Below are 16677 nucleotides of genomic sequence, written 5' to 3' on the forward strand. Positions count from 1 at the left end.
AAAAAAGATAAGCAGTGCAGCTGACAAACTCTGTGTCCCACACAGGAGCTCGATGCTTGGCAACTACTAAGTATTTATATGTATAAATTATATATACACACACATATATATAAACTGCCTTTGTCTCACCCCAGTTCAGGGACCAAAAGGGACTATAGCTGGTTGAGCTTGGCTGGATTCCAGGTGCCCACCAAGCTGCTCTACCACTCCCCTTCCCAGCAGGACAGGGCAGAGAGAATAAGCTGGAAAACAACTCCTAGGCTGAGAAAAAGCAATTTACTAAAGTAAAGGCAAAAAAGTTTGTTAAAGCAAGCAAAGACAAAAACCAGTTTATTCTCTACCTATCAGAGAGCGATGTCCAGCCACTTCCCAGGAAGCAGGGCTTCAGCACAGGAAGCAGTTGCTCCAGGAGGCAAACTTTGGAAAATAACAAATGTTCCCCTGTTCCTCCTCCTTCCCTTGGCTTTTGTATCTCAGCTGACGCCACAAGCCAGGGAATATCCCTTTGGTCACTTTGGGTCAGCTGCTCTGGCTGTGTCCCCTCCCAGGACCCTGCCCACTGCCAGCCCCTTGGTGTGGGGGGAACGTTGAGGCAGTGCTGATGCTGTGCCAGCCCTGCTCAGCAGTAGCCAAAACTCTGGAGTGTTATCAGCACCCTTCTGGCTGCCAAAGCAAAGCACAGCACTGGGAGGGAGGGCTGCTGTGGGAAAATGAACTCCAGCTCAGCCATTGCATCCAGCACTCACCCCATTCTCTATTCTTCGGTCTCCAGGCACTTTCACACCATTTCTTTTGAAGGCTGGATCTTGAGATCTTGGTCCAGTCCCTAGACAGAAACAGTCAGAGATGGTAAGATAATATAAGATTTTTCTTATCCTTTTAGACATAGCTTTCAGTACAAAAGGAGAATCAGAATAATCATTATAGAGTAGAATCTGAACACTTGTTCTTATGTGTTTACTACCAAGATGAATTTAAGTGATGACACAACACATTTTCTGAAAAGATTCCTGTTTAATTTTATTTTAAAGTATAGTTCTGTTCAAAAATACAGACAAACAAAACCAGCTTAACCAAGAGTAGGCTATTCCAGTATTTATCCTGTGGGAAACAGGCAGTCAGCCCCCACTAAATGTGCATTATAGATGCACAGTTTAAAAGCACATTTTTTACTTCTTCCTGGCAGTCATTGTGTCAGTGAAGCTGCTGTTGAACTAGAACCCCACTTTATTCCCATCTAATCATGTGCAAATAATACTCAGATGCCCAATACCAATCTCACTGATTTCCCTGCAGAACATAAGTGTACTACAGGACAAAGCCATGCCTGTTACCTTCTGGTCCATCTGATTCCTATTTCAGGACCATATTTCTGTGAGACTAACTCAGAGTTCAAATACATCGCTTAGCAATGCTGTGGCCAATAAAATGACAATAATCCTAATACTACAAGCACCCTGAACTTGAAAAAATACATTTTTGACAACTAAACTGCTCTGCAAGATCTTCAGCAGGTAGAAATGGCACAGCTTCAGCTTTTCATGCACTCATTCTATCACCAGTATGCATTTCAAATATTGAGATACAGTCAGACATCTAAAATATGCTGGGTACAATGTCACTTAACAAATTCAGTATTTCCAACACTGAGGAATATTACCAAGGACAAAAACAGAAAAGGGGGAGGAAGACAAATCTGGTAGATTGATTTAAAGGTAAAAGTGAAAGATTTTACTGAAGAGATGAATATGGGATACATAAAAAACGTCTGAAAATCTGAAAGTCATTTCCTTTACAGGAAATTTCGATTTACAATGAGAATTATATTCTCAGAGAACTTCACCAGGTGGTTCATTTAATGCTATTCCTAAAACTAACACAAATGTGTAGGAGAAACTTTGAAGAGCTCTATCTTTGCCCAGTAGGCCAAGTTTATCACCCTGGTAAAGTATTATCCAGATGAATAATGACCCAAATCAAAGAGTGAATAACGACCCGAATCACAGATTGAATAATGACCCAAATCACTGGGCAACAGTTTGGTTTGCAGATGAGTGCAAAATCTATATTTATTTCTATATTTATTTTATTTCTATATTTATGAGAGGAGATCACCGCAGATTTCAAGATATTTTGCTGGAGAAAATATATTTAACACAGTATGCCCTTGGATGCTTTGGTGATAACCAGCTCTAGAAAACCTGCAGAAATTTCAATTGGGATTTACTACACCCAGCTATAGCAAGGGAAGATGAAGCCTTTACAAAGGCTAGCCAACAGTCAGACAAAAAAAATGCTGCAACACCTACTGGCTATGAACATTAGTAAATAACACACAGAAGCTGTTTCCTTAACCTTGAAGAATGAAAGGGAACCTGAAGAGATGAAGCAGCTGAGGTCAACACCTACCGGCTTCGCGGCAGGGCGAGCGTTCGTGGCGGAGGAAGAAGCGCACCTCGCTCCTCTGCATGCCAAACCTCTGCAGAACATCCAGCATCCGCTCGTTGTCGCCTATGGGGCGCTCTGGAAAGGTAAAAAGACCTTGAAGTGTGGCACAGTCATGTCTTCTGAAAAATCCCTTTGCCAAAGATTTTCTCCTGGGAAGCTGAGAAGCCTCAGAGAAAAGGAAAACAATAATGATCTCATTTGCTTCTCCTGTGTTGTGCTCACGTGTGGAGTGTTTGGAGATTGTTTCATTGGTTTCACGTGAGTTGTTTTGACTCAATGGCCAATCAGGGTCAAGCTGTGTCAGGGCTCTGGAAAGAGTCACAAGTTTTCTTTATTATCGTTTTAGCCTTCTGTAAGTTTCCTTTCTGTATTCTTTAGGTTTAGTATTCTTTAATATAATATAGTATCATAAAATAATAAATTACCTTCTGAGAACATGGAGTCAGATTGTTCATTCTTTCCTTTGTCTTGGGGGCAACCCACATACAGTAACAGTGAACTGCTCCATCCCACCATAGCTTGGGCCCACACCAAACCAAAAATGTCTGTCCATCTTTCACCTGAACACTGAGTGCACAGGTGTAGTGAGTGCACACAACACTTGCCCTCACCCAAGAGATTTCTACTTTTCTCTTAAGAAGCCACTTAAGAAGCTCCTTGCTTCTGAAACTAAATAAACATCTCTGAACAGCAGCCCTGGAAAAGTCCACCTCTGAAGGGAAAAGCTGAGGCACAGCCTGAGGGAAAACAAACAGGGAATTTAGAGCTTTCAGTTCTACTGTCTTCCTTTTGTATGTGAAAAATCACCTTACCCACTCACCAGCAGGAACTGTGCTGTTGTACCTTTCACTCCTCTTCTGTGGCACCTCAGACAAACTCATCCCTTAGTCACTCCCACCCCCTCCTCAAGGCACTGCTGCCACCATTCCTACAGGGACTCATTTACTTCCTAATTCCAATAAGACTGAAGAGAGATGCAAAGACAGACACTCAGGGAAGAGGAATTCTTCTCCTAACGCTGGATGGCAGCCCTTGCATTCAAGCTCAGGCAGGAGCACTCAGCAGCCTGGAGAGGCTCCCTGGCAGTAGCCAGCAGGCCTGATCCTCAGTGTGCCAGCACAGCTCCTGTCACTTCAAGTGTTCTCCCACAGCTCCTGTCAGACACAGATCCAGCTCATTGTTTCGGACAGCAAATTTCAGGAACTTCACACGAGATGCATTTTGAAAGCCCTATTTCTGATAAACCTTGAAAAGCTGAACTACTTTGGATTCACAGCTCAAAGTAAAAAAAGGATCAGACAGCGAAAAGTGAGCCCAGTAAGAACTTGCCATTTCCTTTCAAATAACTGTGATGAAAAAGTTACATGCACAAATTCCACTGAATTTCTTTTCCTGCTTTTTTTCCCCAAGCTCAGGATTCAGTCATGTAAGTAATTTTTAAGCCTTACTTGCTGCCTTTTGATAATAGAAAAACCCAGTGTGAATCTAAATCTATCACTACTCCTCCCTTTCTGTATTACCATTCTTTAAAAATTTACATGTATCATAACCAGGCACTCACAGCCAGAATATAACTAGAATTACTTATTAGCCTCTAAATCTTTACATAAAAGCAATTTCTTATGTTATTCTAGACGTTTTACTATCAATTTTTCTGCCTATTTGAAATGTGATGGCAACAGTGTGGTCAATATATCACAGTAGTGAATTTACATAGCCAGGATACTGTCACAGTATCTTCTAACAGCATTGGGGCTCAGGGTCATGTTGGACCCATTTGTGCTGGATGCCAGACAAGCAGAAGATATTGTTCCTGGCCTAAAAAATAAGACAGGCAGACAAAGAATGAAATTAAATGCCACCATTTTTGCACCAGTTTCATTTTTCCCAACGTTGCTTTTGTTGGCAGTTTCTTTTCATTTTTTTAAGCAAGGGGAGGGGAAAGATAGAAAAAAGAAATCAGAGTAGTTCATTCATATTCAATAAAGTCTTTGAAAAAGTCACTGTCTTAATATGAAATCATCTTTTCAGCAGGAAAAATTGTTGGCGTTAAGTATAAATGTTTTCAGTTCCATTAGAAAAGGAGCTGCTAACATGTTTGCAGTATGTGAAAAGCTCTTTTCAACATAAAAGTGTTTCTTTAAATGAAAATGCTGCAGCTGTGCTCAAGCAATCTAGGAAGGAGAATTTCTGGAGTGACTGTCAAAAGAGATTAGCTTTACAGAATAAGCAAGTAGGTCACTGTTACAGAAAAAGCCGTCTCTTGGCGGTTACTTGTCTAGACAGCAAAAAACATTCCTCATCTGCTAAACCTTAATTCAAGGAAAAAAGGGGAAAAAAACACAACAACAACAACAAAAAAATCAACAGCACCACTGGCAGATTTTTGTCTTAGAGGCTATACAGCAGGCTTATGAGGCAGATTTCTAGCAGCTCAGCAATACTTCAGCAGAAACTCTATAATCAAGGGAGATGCCCTTTACACAAGGATTCTGTCAATACCACTCACTGGCTTCAAAGGAAGGTCAAAGAGATTTTCAAATACCAAACAAATCTACATTTGGAAAGCTCAAGAAGAATGGACAATCAGTTTTCTTTTTTTTTTTTTTCCTATCTGTCTCATAGAGAAAAAAAAAAGGAGATCTTTATACATGCACTCCTTTTGGCTGCTTTCCACAGCAGGCAAGGTAACTGTCTAACAGAATTCTGATAATAATAGGAAGGTCAAGAAATTTTGCCTTGATATTCACCAAATTTCAAGCAAAACTAGGAGGACAGGGAGAGTAGTAAACTTGCCCCCTTCAGGGAGCAAAGTGCCTCAAGCACACTTGCAGCAATTTTTCAAAGTAGGCTTAATAAGGTCTGACAATAGAAGCTAAAATTCCTGATCAAGTGTCAAAAAAAAGAAAGAAAGAAGTGATGTAAGAAGGATCCCAAAAATTGAAGTCTGAGAAGTGATTTTCCAACACAAATCTCTTGTTTCTACCCCCAGAGGTTAGCTGTCCTGCACCATGTTTGTTTTAAAGCAGTTGAATTTGTTCAGTGCAATATGCAAACAAAACAGAAATCGTGGCTAATCCTGGCAGAACAAGATGGAAAACTTTGCTGACATCGAAAATGAGATTAGCAAAAAGCTAAAAGTATTTCTCTCCCTCACTGCCTCCTCCCCTTGCCAAAAAAAAAAATCCAAAATACACATGAAAACATCTTGCAAATGCTTGTTGCTGGATGCTACACAGATGCTCAAGACATATTTTAACCAAAGCAACATGCATGAATGCAGTACTCAAATCTTTTAATGCTATTGAGATAACTGCATTTCTGTTAACAACTGGGAACTGTATTTGGAACTCCAGCAAGGCCAGCTGCTGAGCCCTGCCCTTGGCTCACAACAACCCCAAAGATGCTACTGGCTGGGGGCAGAGGGGCTGGAAAGCTGCCCAGTGGAAAAGGACCTGGGGGTGCTGGTCAACAGCAGCTGAACATGAGCCAGGGTGTCCAAGCAGGCCACTGACATGCTGGCCTGTGTCAGCAACAATGAGGGCAGCAGGAGCAGGGCAGGGATTGTCCTCCTGTGCTCAGCACTGCTGAGGCCACACCTCAAGAGCTGGGTCCAGTTCTGGGCCATCACTGCAAGAAGGACATGGAGGAGCTGGAGAGAGAAGGGCCATGGAGCTGAGGAAGGGGCTGGAGCATGAGTCTGATGAGGAGCAACTGAGGTTGTTCAGCCTGGAGGAAAGACTCAGGGGAGACCTTATCACTCTCTACACTTCCCTGAAAGGAGCTTGCAGCCAGGTGGGGGTTGGCCTCTTCTCCCAGGTAACAAGTGACACAAGAGGAAATGGCCTCCAACTGCACCAGGAGAGGTTAAGGTTGGACACCAGGAAGAATTTCTTCACTTGAAGGTTGGTTAAGCATTTGAACAGGCTTCCCAGGGAGGTGATGGAGTCACCATCTCTGGAAAGGTTCAGAAGACAACTGGACAAATGGACTATGTGCCATGGTCTAGTGGCACGGTGGTGTTTGGGCAAAGGCTGGGCTCAATGATCTTGTTAAAGCTTTCACTGTAAAAATGGACAAAATATTTTTTGTCTTAGGTATCTGTTCTTGTGTGTCTCATGATGTCTCTGCAAAGACTAATCTCAGAAAAAATTCTCTGCTTCAGTTTATGTTTCTGTATCCAGATTATTGTCTTACACCTCCAGCCTCAGAAAGGCTGATAATTTGATGCTATAAATAAAACACCACGTACTTTATTTAAAGTTCATTTTTCAGCTTAACCAGAACATTGGGGCCCTAAGTACTGGCAGACTTCACTTGCCTCTTCCTGTAGGTCCTCTCCTTTGATTTCAGGACAATCTCACTGCCCTTTATAGCAAATGCTACATCACCACCTCAAAAGCCAAGCAAGAATCCAGGTTCAAGAAACCTGAGAGGAGCTGCCCACTCTAGCACAGCCCCAACTTCAGTACCAACAGGAGAACCCTGTCCCTCACCACAACCACTTGTGCTCTTTAACAGGGTGTGGGCATTAAGGCTAACTATAAATTCAGTAGTTTTAGGTAAACCTTTCTTTTACTTCTCTTTCACTGTAGACTATTGCGTTGATTCAGACAAAGAGGTACAATTAAAATACATTCCTAGAATATCTCTTTCCATGATGAATTGTTGATTTTATTTTATCATCATTGATGAAGCAAAGCTTCTTTATTTCTAAGGAGAAGAAAAAAATTCTGCTTCATTTTTTAGACTTAGAAATATTAGAAACATCACATCTCTGTCAGAAGCAAGTAAATATCAAGAGACAACTCAGGTATCTCATAGCATTAAACAAACATCCATCTCACCAAAGACTTCTTTTAACAGATGTGAGCCTGAGATAACAGCAGAGGAAGACAGAAATATAAGCCCTTATCATCTGATTCTTTTATAATCTTGTTGAAGCATCTCAAAAAGGTTGGCTTAGACATAATTATTTTTCATTTCTCAAAATCCTGTCAGGGATTCATCTATCTTATGCCTCTGGATGGCTCCCAGTATCCATTGAGTACCACAGAGACAGGAGATAGTCCAGTGCCCTTTCCCATTTAAGCCATGAGACATTAGTAATATTTTAAGTTTTATTTGTTCATATATTCTCCAGTTTCAATGGAGCATGGCAAGTTTGGGAGATCTGAACTCCCAAGATCAGAAGAACACAGAAAAAGAAAAAAAAGTTACAATGAGCCATATGCACAAACCCCTTTTCCACAGGCTTGAAAAGATAGCCAGAAGTAGCTTCTCCATCCTCCCTGTCACCCACTTTCTTTAGAGCACTTCACACCAGGTAACTCCCACCACTTCTGCTAACACACTCCTTCCCCTCCAAACTCAATGCAATTGGTAACACTGAAGGTGTCATCAGAAAAAGGAAGTTTTATTTTGCCACTGCAAGTGAAGATGGCTGTGGGATTAAAGAAATTATTTTGAACTAGTCACAGAACTACCAATACTTAGTACCTCAAAACCCCCATAAAGGCTGCTGGGATCCCACTGTGAGGAGGAGGAGGAAGAGAATAATACTCTCTCACACCCCTCAGACTCATCTGAGTCACAGAAGGGCTGCACAGACACAGAAACATCTGCATGTTCAAGCTCCCTTTTGCTTTTCACATGCGAGCCTTCTTGCAGGTGGGTTATCACACAGCCAGCATGATGAAGAAACCAATGAAATGGCAATGCAGAAACCCCCTGGGATAAGATCACAGATCTGTCAGGTCTCCATGTGCCACCTTGGAGCAGAGAACACCCAGCAGCTCAGCAGCCTGACCTACCTGAGCCACACCACACCTCAGCCAGGTGGCACTCGGTCTCCCCAGGCTCCTTGCACAGCTCCACCACATCCCTGCAGGTTGTCTCGGGGGTCACTGGCACCTCTGTGAAGTGCTGCTCGTTGTTACTGAGGTACACGGTCAGAAACATCTGCAAAGCAAACAGCACGTGGTTACTTTCCAACACAAAGGCAGGCTGCACCTTGGAGTCCCTGCCTGCTGTTAAATGCATTCTTTCCCACACAGATAACATCTTATCAACTACAGCGGGTACAATGTTCTAAACAACCCCGAATTTCTTTAAGGTATAAGCAAAAGAGACTGCTGCAGAAGTAATCTCCTGCTCAACTAAATTACATTGCTGGAGGATTGTGGAGATTCTCAGTTCAGTCAAAGGGAATTCTCCCAGGCTTCAGGCCTGGGAAACTTGGAGAGGAAGAAAGAAAACAATTATTATGTCTCTTTTTGTTCATGTTGTTTATAGGTATGTACCTTCAGAGTGGGCTAGTCACGTTACACCAATAGTGTCAAAGGTTTTTACTTTGAGACCAATCAAGTTTCACCTCAGCAATCCTGGTTGTAAAAGGATGCCACGTCTTAATAAAGTCTCTTTTTCACCTTCTGAACCATGGAGTAATTTCACCTGTCCCTGACTCAACAGTGTCAGAGGATTACTGAGTTTTAAATCTGGACCTGGTGCTCCTTCCTTCCCTCTTCAGGTGATGTGTCAGAACTCCTCCCACTTTACTACATGTGTATGTACCCTGCAATCATTTGACACAACAGGAGAAACGCTCAACTAGAGTTCAGCAGGAGTGAAAAACAATGGTAATTACATCTGGTATAAGAAACCACCAGAGTTTACCACATAGGTAGTGAAGTGGAAACACAATTTGCATTTCTGTAACACATTTCATAGAAAAGTTCCTAAAAACACAAGTCAGCTTGCTGTGCTCTTAGTCTCAGCCTGAAAACAAGGTCAGCCCCCAAACCCCATTCTCAAGAAACCAAGGATATTTTACTTGGTTTCCTCTTCACAGCTGGAGAAGGCTCCTTATCTTTGGTTTTTCTGTTTATACACGCCACACAGATGTTCTTGCTCATGTCTTTCCTGCCACAACTACTAAACAAGCACTCTAAAAAGGCAGTGGCCATATCTGATAGAAAACATTGATGATTACTGCCTCTGAGCATCATCTCACTACATGCTATTAATATTAAACTGCTATCAAAGTTCAGCTGCTAGCTAAAAATTAAAGTCAGTTCTCTTGAGACCAATTCTCAACTTCAGTCTCAACTGGCTGTTACTCACACGGCCCTCCAGCAAGGCAAAAAAATCAAATATCTCCAGAAAGCAATTGCTCCATTAAGCATTTCAAGCAACAGCAACCTATACAATTCAGGATTTTTCATACAGATGGAAAAGGTGCTTTCTCAAGAAAAGACACAAATCCTTGCCTGTCCTCATTTCTAAAGGGTGAAGGGGATATACATCCTTAGGAGCAAGAGTTCAAAAGGTCAAAGAGGAGGAAAAGGAGGCAAAATCAAACAAGAGGGGAAAGGAATAAATATCCTTCTAAAAGAATTTAAATAATCATTTTTTAAAAGTAACAAAACCATTACTACATGCACTATTTTTGTGATTTTGTGTAAATACTATGGAATTCAAGATTTTTAATGCCTTTACAAAGAGACATTCAGCCCCATCTGTTTCACAGCTTTAGGGATCCGCTGTTGGAGACTCTCAGGGAATACAACCGTGCACATGCACATTCCTGATGTCTCCAAAGCCTTTCCAGGGCTATTCTGAGTGCCAAGATCCCCCTCAACCCTGTAGGAGAGACTGCCTTTACTCTTCTAAAAACTCTGACAAAAGCACTCCAGACTCTGCACATCTTGTTACACAGACTGCAAGTATTTGGCCCACTCCTGGCAGTGTAAACACTGGCAAACGGTGTTTTCTGGGCCTCAGCACTACACCAAGAACACAGAATTTCTGACCACTGGTTTTGCCCAGCTCCCCAAGACAAAGGTTTCTGATCAATTCCTGAACACCTTCTAAAAATATTCACTGAGAGGAAAAAGCTGAAAGCGAGATCAAAACTGCCTGATGGCTACATTACCCCACCCATTTCCTTGGCACTTTATGGGGGGGAAAAAAACCCCCAAGAAATCAACAAGAAAACCAAACAAAAAGCCAAACTTGGAGCTTGTAAGGAGTGAAACTAGGAAAGAGAATGTGGAGGTAGGTAAGATCAGTTTACCACACACTTATTATATAGTGAAGATGAGCACAATGGGTTCTGCTGTCGACAGCACAAGGAGGTAGTGACCTAAATTAAGGGACAAAGCTTTCCAAGAAGGAACTCTGACACTTGGCTTTAATCTTTTGTCACAGAACATGTTACCTTTCAGAGGCAGTGTTTCTGACTCCCCTAGAGGAGCCTGGCAGTGAAGGATGTCAGGTGCAGCCAGGTAAGAATATCTCTTAACCACAATTACTGGGGCAGAAAAGTATAAAATAAAAAAGAAGTTCCCAAATAGATTTACAGCAGTTTATGTAGGTGTGTAAAGCATTTCAACCTTTCACATTTAATGCTGTACAACCTCATATTCAGAACAGGAATACCATTCAGAAATGGCACAGGCTGTGTGTCTGCAGTAACATTTGTTAATTTAAAAGATGAGCTCACAGATGGGAATTAAGAGAAAATTATACAAACCATGGCATTATACACAAAGCAGACCTAATTTGACCCTAGCTGGGCTGTTCACTCTCAGTGTGCCTGTCTATATCCAGTTGTTAATCCTTAGGATTTAGCAATACAGACAACTACACAGGAAGGATCACGAGTTGCCATTTCCATCCACAATGCTCAGGATAATTACTAATACATTAAGCCAAGAGCACTCAGACCTGCTGTGTGGGGCCATTTCTGGGACTTGGGAGTGTCTGCATCACCTCTAGCCCACATATTCTAGGAACTAAGGAAAGGAAAAGCAACCAAACTGCAAATTCCCTAAAAAACATACCTTCAAGTCCTCAGAGTCTAAAGCAACTAAAATGTTATGATACTGATGTTATCTTATCCTGTGTCACTTCAGCTCCAGGGGCAATGCTGAGATGGTCAAGCTCTGTAAGTAGTAGTTCTATTCTTGCACCAAATGGTGTCACATTTGTCACCACCACTTCCTGCTCACCTGCAAGGCCTCCTGGGGTACCCTGGACACACTGGAGCTTAGGGCAAGCTGACCAGAGAGTATCCATCACAGAGAGGTGAAGAAGGAAAAGGTGAAGAAACTGATGTGTACCAAATGCCTGCTGTGATTTCTCAGCACTGCTCATCACCCTTGGTGGCTTCCTGGGGCTGGCACCACCTCAAACTGGGATCCCCGGGACTCACTCGTGTGTCCCTTGGGAATGGTTCAACTGTGACATTCATTAACCACCCCAACAGTTAGTTTGTACCACTGTTTTATTGCTGTGTGGCAACAAGAAACAAAGGAAATGAGTGCTCTCATAAGCTGCAATCCTTACATTAAACAGTTTCTGGCTCCTCCCTGAAACTGGAGATGTTAAGACAGTTGTATACAAACATCCAGCAATTTCAGAGGGGAAAAAAAACCAACATGCAAAAAATTTAGTTTCAAACTAGGCATAAATGAAGCACTTGATAAAAAAAACCACCAAGGAAGACAAATTTCAATCAGACTTTGTATTTTTTTTTTAAAGATAGCATGAAAGCACTTACTGAAACATCTGACAATTCCATATAGCCTTGGGTGAGGGTTTTTCCCTCCTTTACAAATATTGAGTTTTATGAATTCCCAGCTCACACACCAAGCATTTTTTGAACAGGACTCAGATGCCTAAATTAAGGTCTAAACTAAAAGATTGCTCCTCTTTTCCCAGCCCAAAACCATGCTCACTATAGGTCCTGAAAAGCTTTAAAATATAAAAGCACTGCAGTATTTTGGCATACTTTGGGAGAAGCCAGGGGTGTTGTGCATCTACTGAAGCAGTTCCTTTTAAAATCACATCAGAGATTCCAGCTGACTCTGCTCCAGCTTAGAAAAGAGAAGTTTGCAGTTATGGAGCCACCAAATGAGGCAGTTCGATCGGCTGCACCAAGGACACCAGAGGAAGCCCAAGGTCACAGGAGCTAAAGCAAGGGAGAGTTTTTGCAAGGAATCACTGCAGTGCTTGACTTACAAACAACTGGATGGAAAAGCAGAGTACTGAACATAAAGGACTTCTTGTCTCACAAAAGCCTGACACTTCAGTCACAAATATTTCAAAACTTCACATTGGTGTGAAGTACAATTTGAGTGCCCCCAGCACAAAAATGTATCATTTTGCTTCAACTTATTTATGAATCAACTCCAACTGCAGCCACTAAGTCAGGATTGTAACACACCCAGGAACAGGAAGGGAGCTTAGTAAGGAAAGCAACCAAACAGAAGGACAGAAGAGGGCATCAATTAAAGAAAATCATGGGCCATTTTATAATCCTCCATCTCTCTCCTGCACATCAAACAGCCTTACCTTTGCCTGCAAATCTGACCCATTCATTGCTGAGCTCATCAACTGGATCACTTCATACAATTACACCTACATTAAATACAAAAGGTCTCAACATCTGCAAATACATTTTCAACTGAAAGTAAAATATTTAAGAAAGCCTAGCACTTTAACAGAGCTAGCCAATGACCACACTCTATTCTGGCTCCTGCTTTGTTGCCACACAAAACAAAAATTAAAAACAAAGTAATTTTTTTTTAAATCCAAACCCAGAAGAAACCATTTCCAAACACTAACCTGAGCAAACACAAGTCTCATAATTCCCATCCATCCAACAAGATATCATTTCACATCAAAGGCCTTGAATCACTCTTCTTCTTAGATGAGAAGGCCTCAATTATTGATTAAAGTGGGGGGAATAGAAATGCAATTTACTTTTCAGCTTTGATGGTGTTTCTGCAAGGATCAGACTTCTCTTATTCCTTAGTTATTATAAAGCTGATATCACACATCTTTGGAATTAAAAGGTTGCTAAATTGGATACTTTCTAATTCATACACTAATAGCATTCAAGTATTCAGGTTTCAAATATTCAGAAGAACACTCTTATATGGGGCATGATGTAAATTAAAATACACTTAATTAATTCCTGAAACTACCTGAGTTAAAAGGGACACATTTCCCCCCTCCCCACATTTCTAGGGAAAATCTTAACTCTGATCATAAACTGTCAGCAATGGGCAACAATCAGCAAAACTCAGTCCCTTATAAAACATAATCAAGAATACATTAAAAAATAAGAACTTAACCCTGTTTTTCACTATTGTCTGGATCCCTAACTTTATGGAGGCTTCCTGCACAGCATGCACTATACAACACAAACCATGGCATCTATTCACACAGTATTCTTCAGCTTCAAAGCACTTTATGGCCAGGAAGTCATGACACAAGCAGGCAGTTTCCTACTTTACCGGCAGGGAAACTGAGGCACACAAGGAGAAAACAGCAGAGCCAATCCCATTATTTGATAGCCAAACAAGCACACTGCCTCTGGAAAATTTGATTCATTTTGTTACTTTGCATCAGAGCTAATAACATCATTCTGTAGCACATTCTTTGTTAGCTACATTTCAGACTGAAACCTAATCCCTTAGAGCACTCATTACCTGTGTCGAAGATTTTTTTATTTCCATAACACAGCTAAGTAATGGTTTTAGCTTGCATAACAAATTTTCTCAGCTCTCATTTTTAGGAGGCATTAGAAGTCGTTCTTTTAGGTCTTTTCAATTAATTTACATCATTTTCTATGAATTTAAATCCTGAACTAAAATGTAATTTTAGAAGCTAGTTTTAGTTAGCTGAAAAACTAGCAACATAGAAATTTTAGAATTAATAGATTAACTATCACATTTCAAGTACAGGTGAGAGAAATAACTGCTTTTACCCACAGTTTAAACTACTACTAAGCCTTCCCTGATAAATACAACACCCCTCCACACTAAGAGTTTTAAATTTAAAGTCTTGCATCTTACCTAGTGGGAGCAATGATGCTGCACCTTCCCAGATGGCTACAAAGAAATCAGTGGCTAAAACAGGTATTTTTGCTGACTTGATGCAACTTTCTAAACAACAGAAGACAGCCTGCACAGGAGCACATCTTCCTGTTCTGAGAAGCAGCAGTCAGAGCTGGTGCACAGTTACAGCTCTCCATTCAGTGCAAACTACACCACAACAACAGAGTAATTAAGTGATTCTTCTGCATGAACTTCCTCAGACCCTGAAAATCGTCCTTCCATAGGCAACATCCTCCCTTAAAGATTAAGGTAAGCAAAAGATTAAGGTAAGCAAAGATAATAATAGACTTACTAGAACACAGGCACATGGGATGACTGCTATCCCTGATCCTGTTCAATGAGGGTTCAAGAGAAATGCAGAGTAAAGTTTAGAGTTTGCCTCCAGCCACACCCAAACGCACGGAGTTCAGCTCTTGCCATCTCCTCACACACCACTCTGTTTATTTTGCCCTGGCTTTGGGCCATAAATATGGGAAAGGAAGTTATGATGCAAGGTAGGTGGAGTATAGCAGGAAGCACCATGGGATTGCTCAGATTATTCCCAGTCTATATCAAGCACAGCCCTTTTCCCTTTTCATTGTATCACAGCAGAAAACAAAACTGAGCTTTTACTCTCAATGGCGTGGTAGTTTCTACTTTAAACAATAAGTTTGTTATGCATTTGTATTTTATCTTTAGCAAAAATGTCAATTTTTTCCAGGACTTAAAATACAACATACATCTATGTGCACTTTGCTGCTTTCAGCTCATTTTTCCATTCCTCAAAGAGAAAGCTTTTCCCTTCCTTTTTTTCTTCTCCCTCTTTTCCTTAGTGTAGAGAGAACAGAATGAAAGCCATCTGCTTATGGTATATGCTAGTTCAAGTGGGCAAAGGCTACAGCACAAATGCCACATTACATCTCACTATCAGGCATCTGAATCATCATGATGGCAATCTGAAGAGCTGCAAGGGAAACAGCCCAAGTTCTGCTCAAGTATTGTTACTGTCTGAAATTAATGGATGGATGTTTGCTCTCATTCTACTCCATGGGCTGCAACCTCAACAACAGAACTCGGCACTGCAGTTCAGACTTACTAATGAGGAACATGCAATAACAATTTTCCTGCCAAATCTTGTAGAAAATCATTATCTTAGATTAGCAATTTTGATTTTGTGAAGTCTATCAGGACTGGTAAACACAGGATTCCTGACCTACATCCCCCCCCTTCTTTCAGCTGAGCATTATGCACCCAGTCTTTCAGAGCTTTCCAAACAAAGACTTTTCACTTTGAACCCAAGTATGTTTTCCAGCTTGACATTTTTCTTCAGGCATTTCCATACACAAGAATGCAAAAGTCCTCCCACAAGCCAGACACCAGAAAGGTCTATGCAAATAAAGCTCACTCAGCACAGGAGCAACTGAACTCCCCATTCCTTGGCTGAGTTACCATGTATCACACAAGGCAAGAAAATCTCAAAGGTGGCTTTTAAAGCCACTCATACTTTTACAGTGCAGGTGTCTACTGCAACAACAGCATTTAGTAGGAAAAAAAAATCCAGAAGTTTGTAGTGGGTTGACCCTGGCTGGATGCTAGGCTCCTATCAAAGCTTCTCTATCACTCCCCTCTGCAAATGAATGAGGGAGACAAAATATAATGAAGGATTCATACATTGAGATAAGGAGCTGGAGATCACCCCCCAAATAATGTCACAGGCAAAACAGATTCAAATTAGAGATATTAAATGGATTTATGATTAAAAAACTCAGAGCGGGAAAATAAGAAGTACAATAAGACCTTCCCCCCCCCCCCCTTTCCAGCTCTAGTTCTTCCCCCTCCCCTCAGCAGTGAAGGGAGATGGGAATAGGGGTTGTGGTCAGTTCATCACATCTTGTTCCTGCTGCTGCTCAGTGAGAGGAATCCTTCCCCCTGCCACAGTGAGGGGTCCCTCCCGTGAGATAAAGATCTCCATGAACTTCTCCAGTGTGAGTCCACCACCCCAGGTAAGAGTTCTCCACAAACTGCTGCAAGGCAGGTCACTCTTCCAGAGCTCAGTGCTTCAGAGGCACAGCCTGCCCCAGTGTGAGTCCCCCACAGGGTCACAGGTCCTACCAGGAAACCTGCTCCAGCATGGGCTCCTCTCTCCACAGGTCTGAAGGTCACTGCCAGGAGCCTCTTCCACCATGGGCCTCCCACAGATTCAGAGCCCATTCACAGCCTCTTCTGAGAGACTCTTCTTCACAGCCTCTTCTTCGTCCCCCTGCTCCAGTGGGGGTCTCCTCCATGGGCTGCAGGTGGATCTCTGCATCCCTATGGACCTCCAAGAGCTGCAGGGGCACAGCTG

General features: G+C 41.8%; 1 protein-coding gene across 2 annotated transcripts in view; it reads right to left on the reverse strand.

The window, feature by feature from the left end:
- TP53BP2 (tumor protein p53 binding protein 2) overlaps nucleotides 1-16677 on the reverse strand; it is a 56840-nt gene that overhangs the window by 27153 nt on the left and 13010 nt on the right. The window contains exons 2-4 of one of the 2 annotated variants that reach the window (XM_054629392.2): nucleotides 8262-8409; nucleotides 2410-2523; nucleotides 747-826 (exon numbers count right to left, since the gene is read on the reverse strand). In XM_054629392.2, the coding sequence (XP_054485367.2) occupies nucleotides 747-826; nucleotides 2410-2523; nucleotides 8262-8409 (342 nt within the window). Of the gene's footprint in view, nucleotides 1-341; nucleotides 470-746; nucleotides 827-2409; nucleotides 2524-8261; nucleotides 8410-16677 lie in introns of those variants that run through there. The other variant, XM_077176117.1, reaches the window with a different exon arrangement.

The sequence above is a fragment of the Agelaius phoeniceus genome, chromosome 3 (assembly GCF_051311805.1).
Source record: "Agelaius phoeniceus isolate bAgePho1 chromosome 3, bAgePho1.hap1, whole genome shotgun sequence".
Lineage (NCBI taxonomy): Eukaryota > Metazoa > Chordata > Aves > Passeriformes > Icteridae > Agelaius > Agelaius phoeniceus.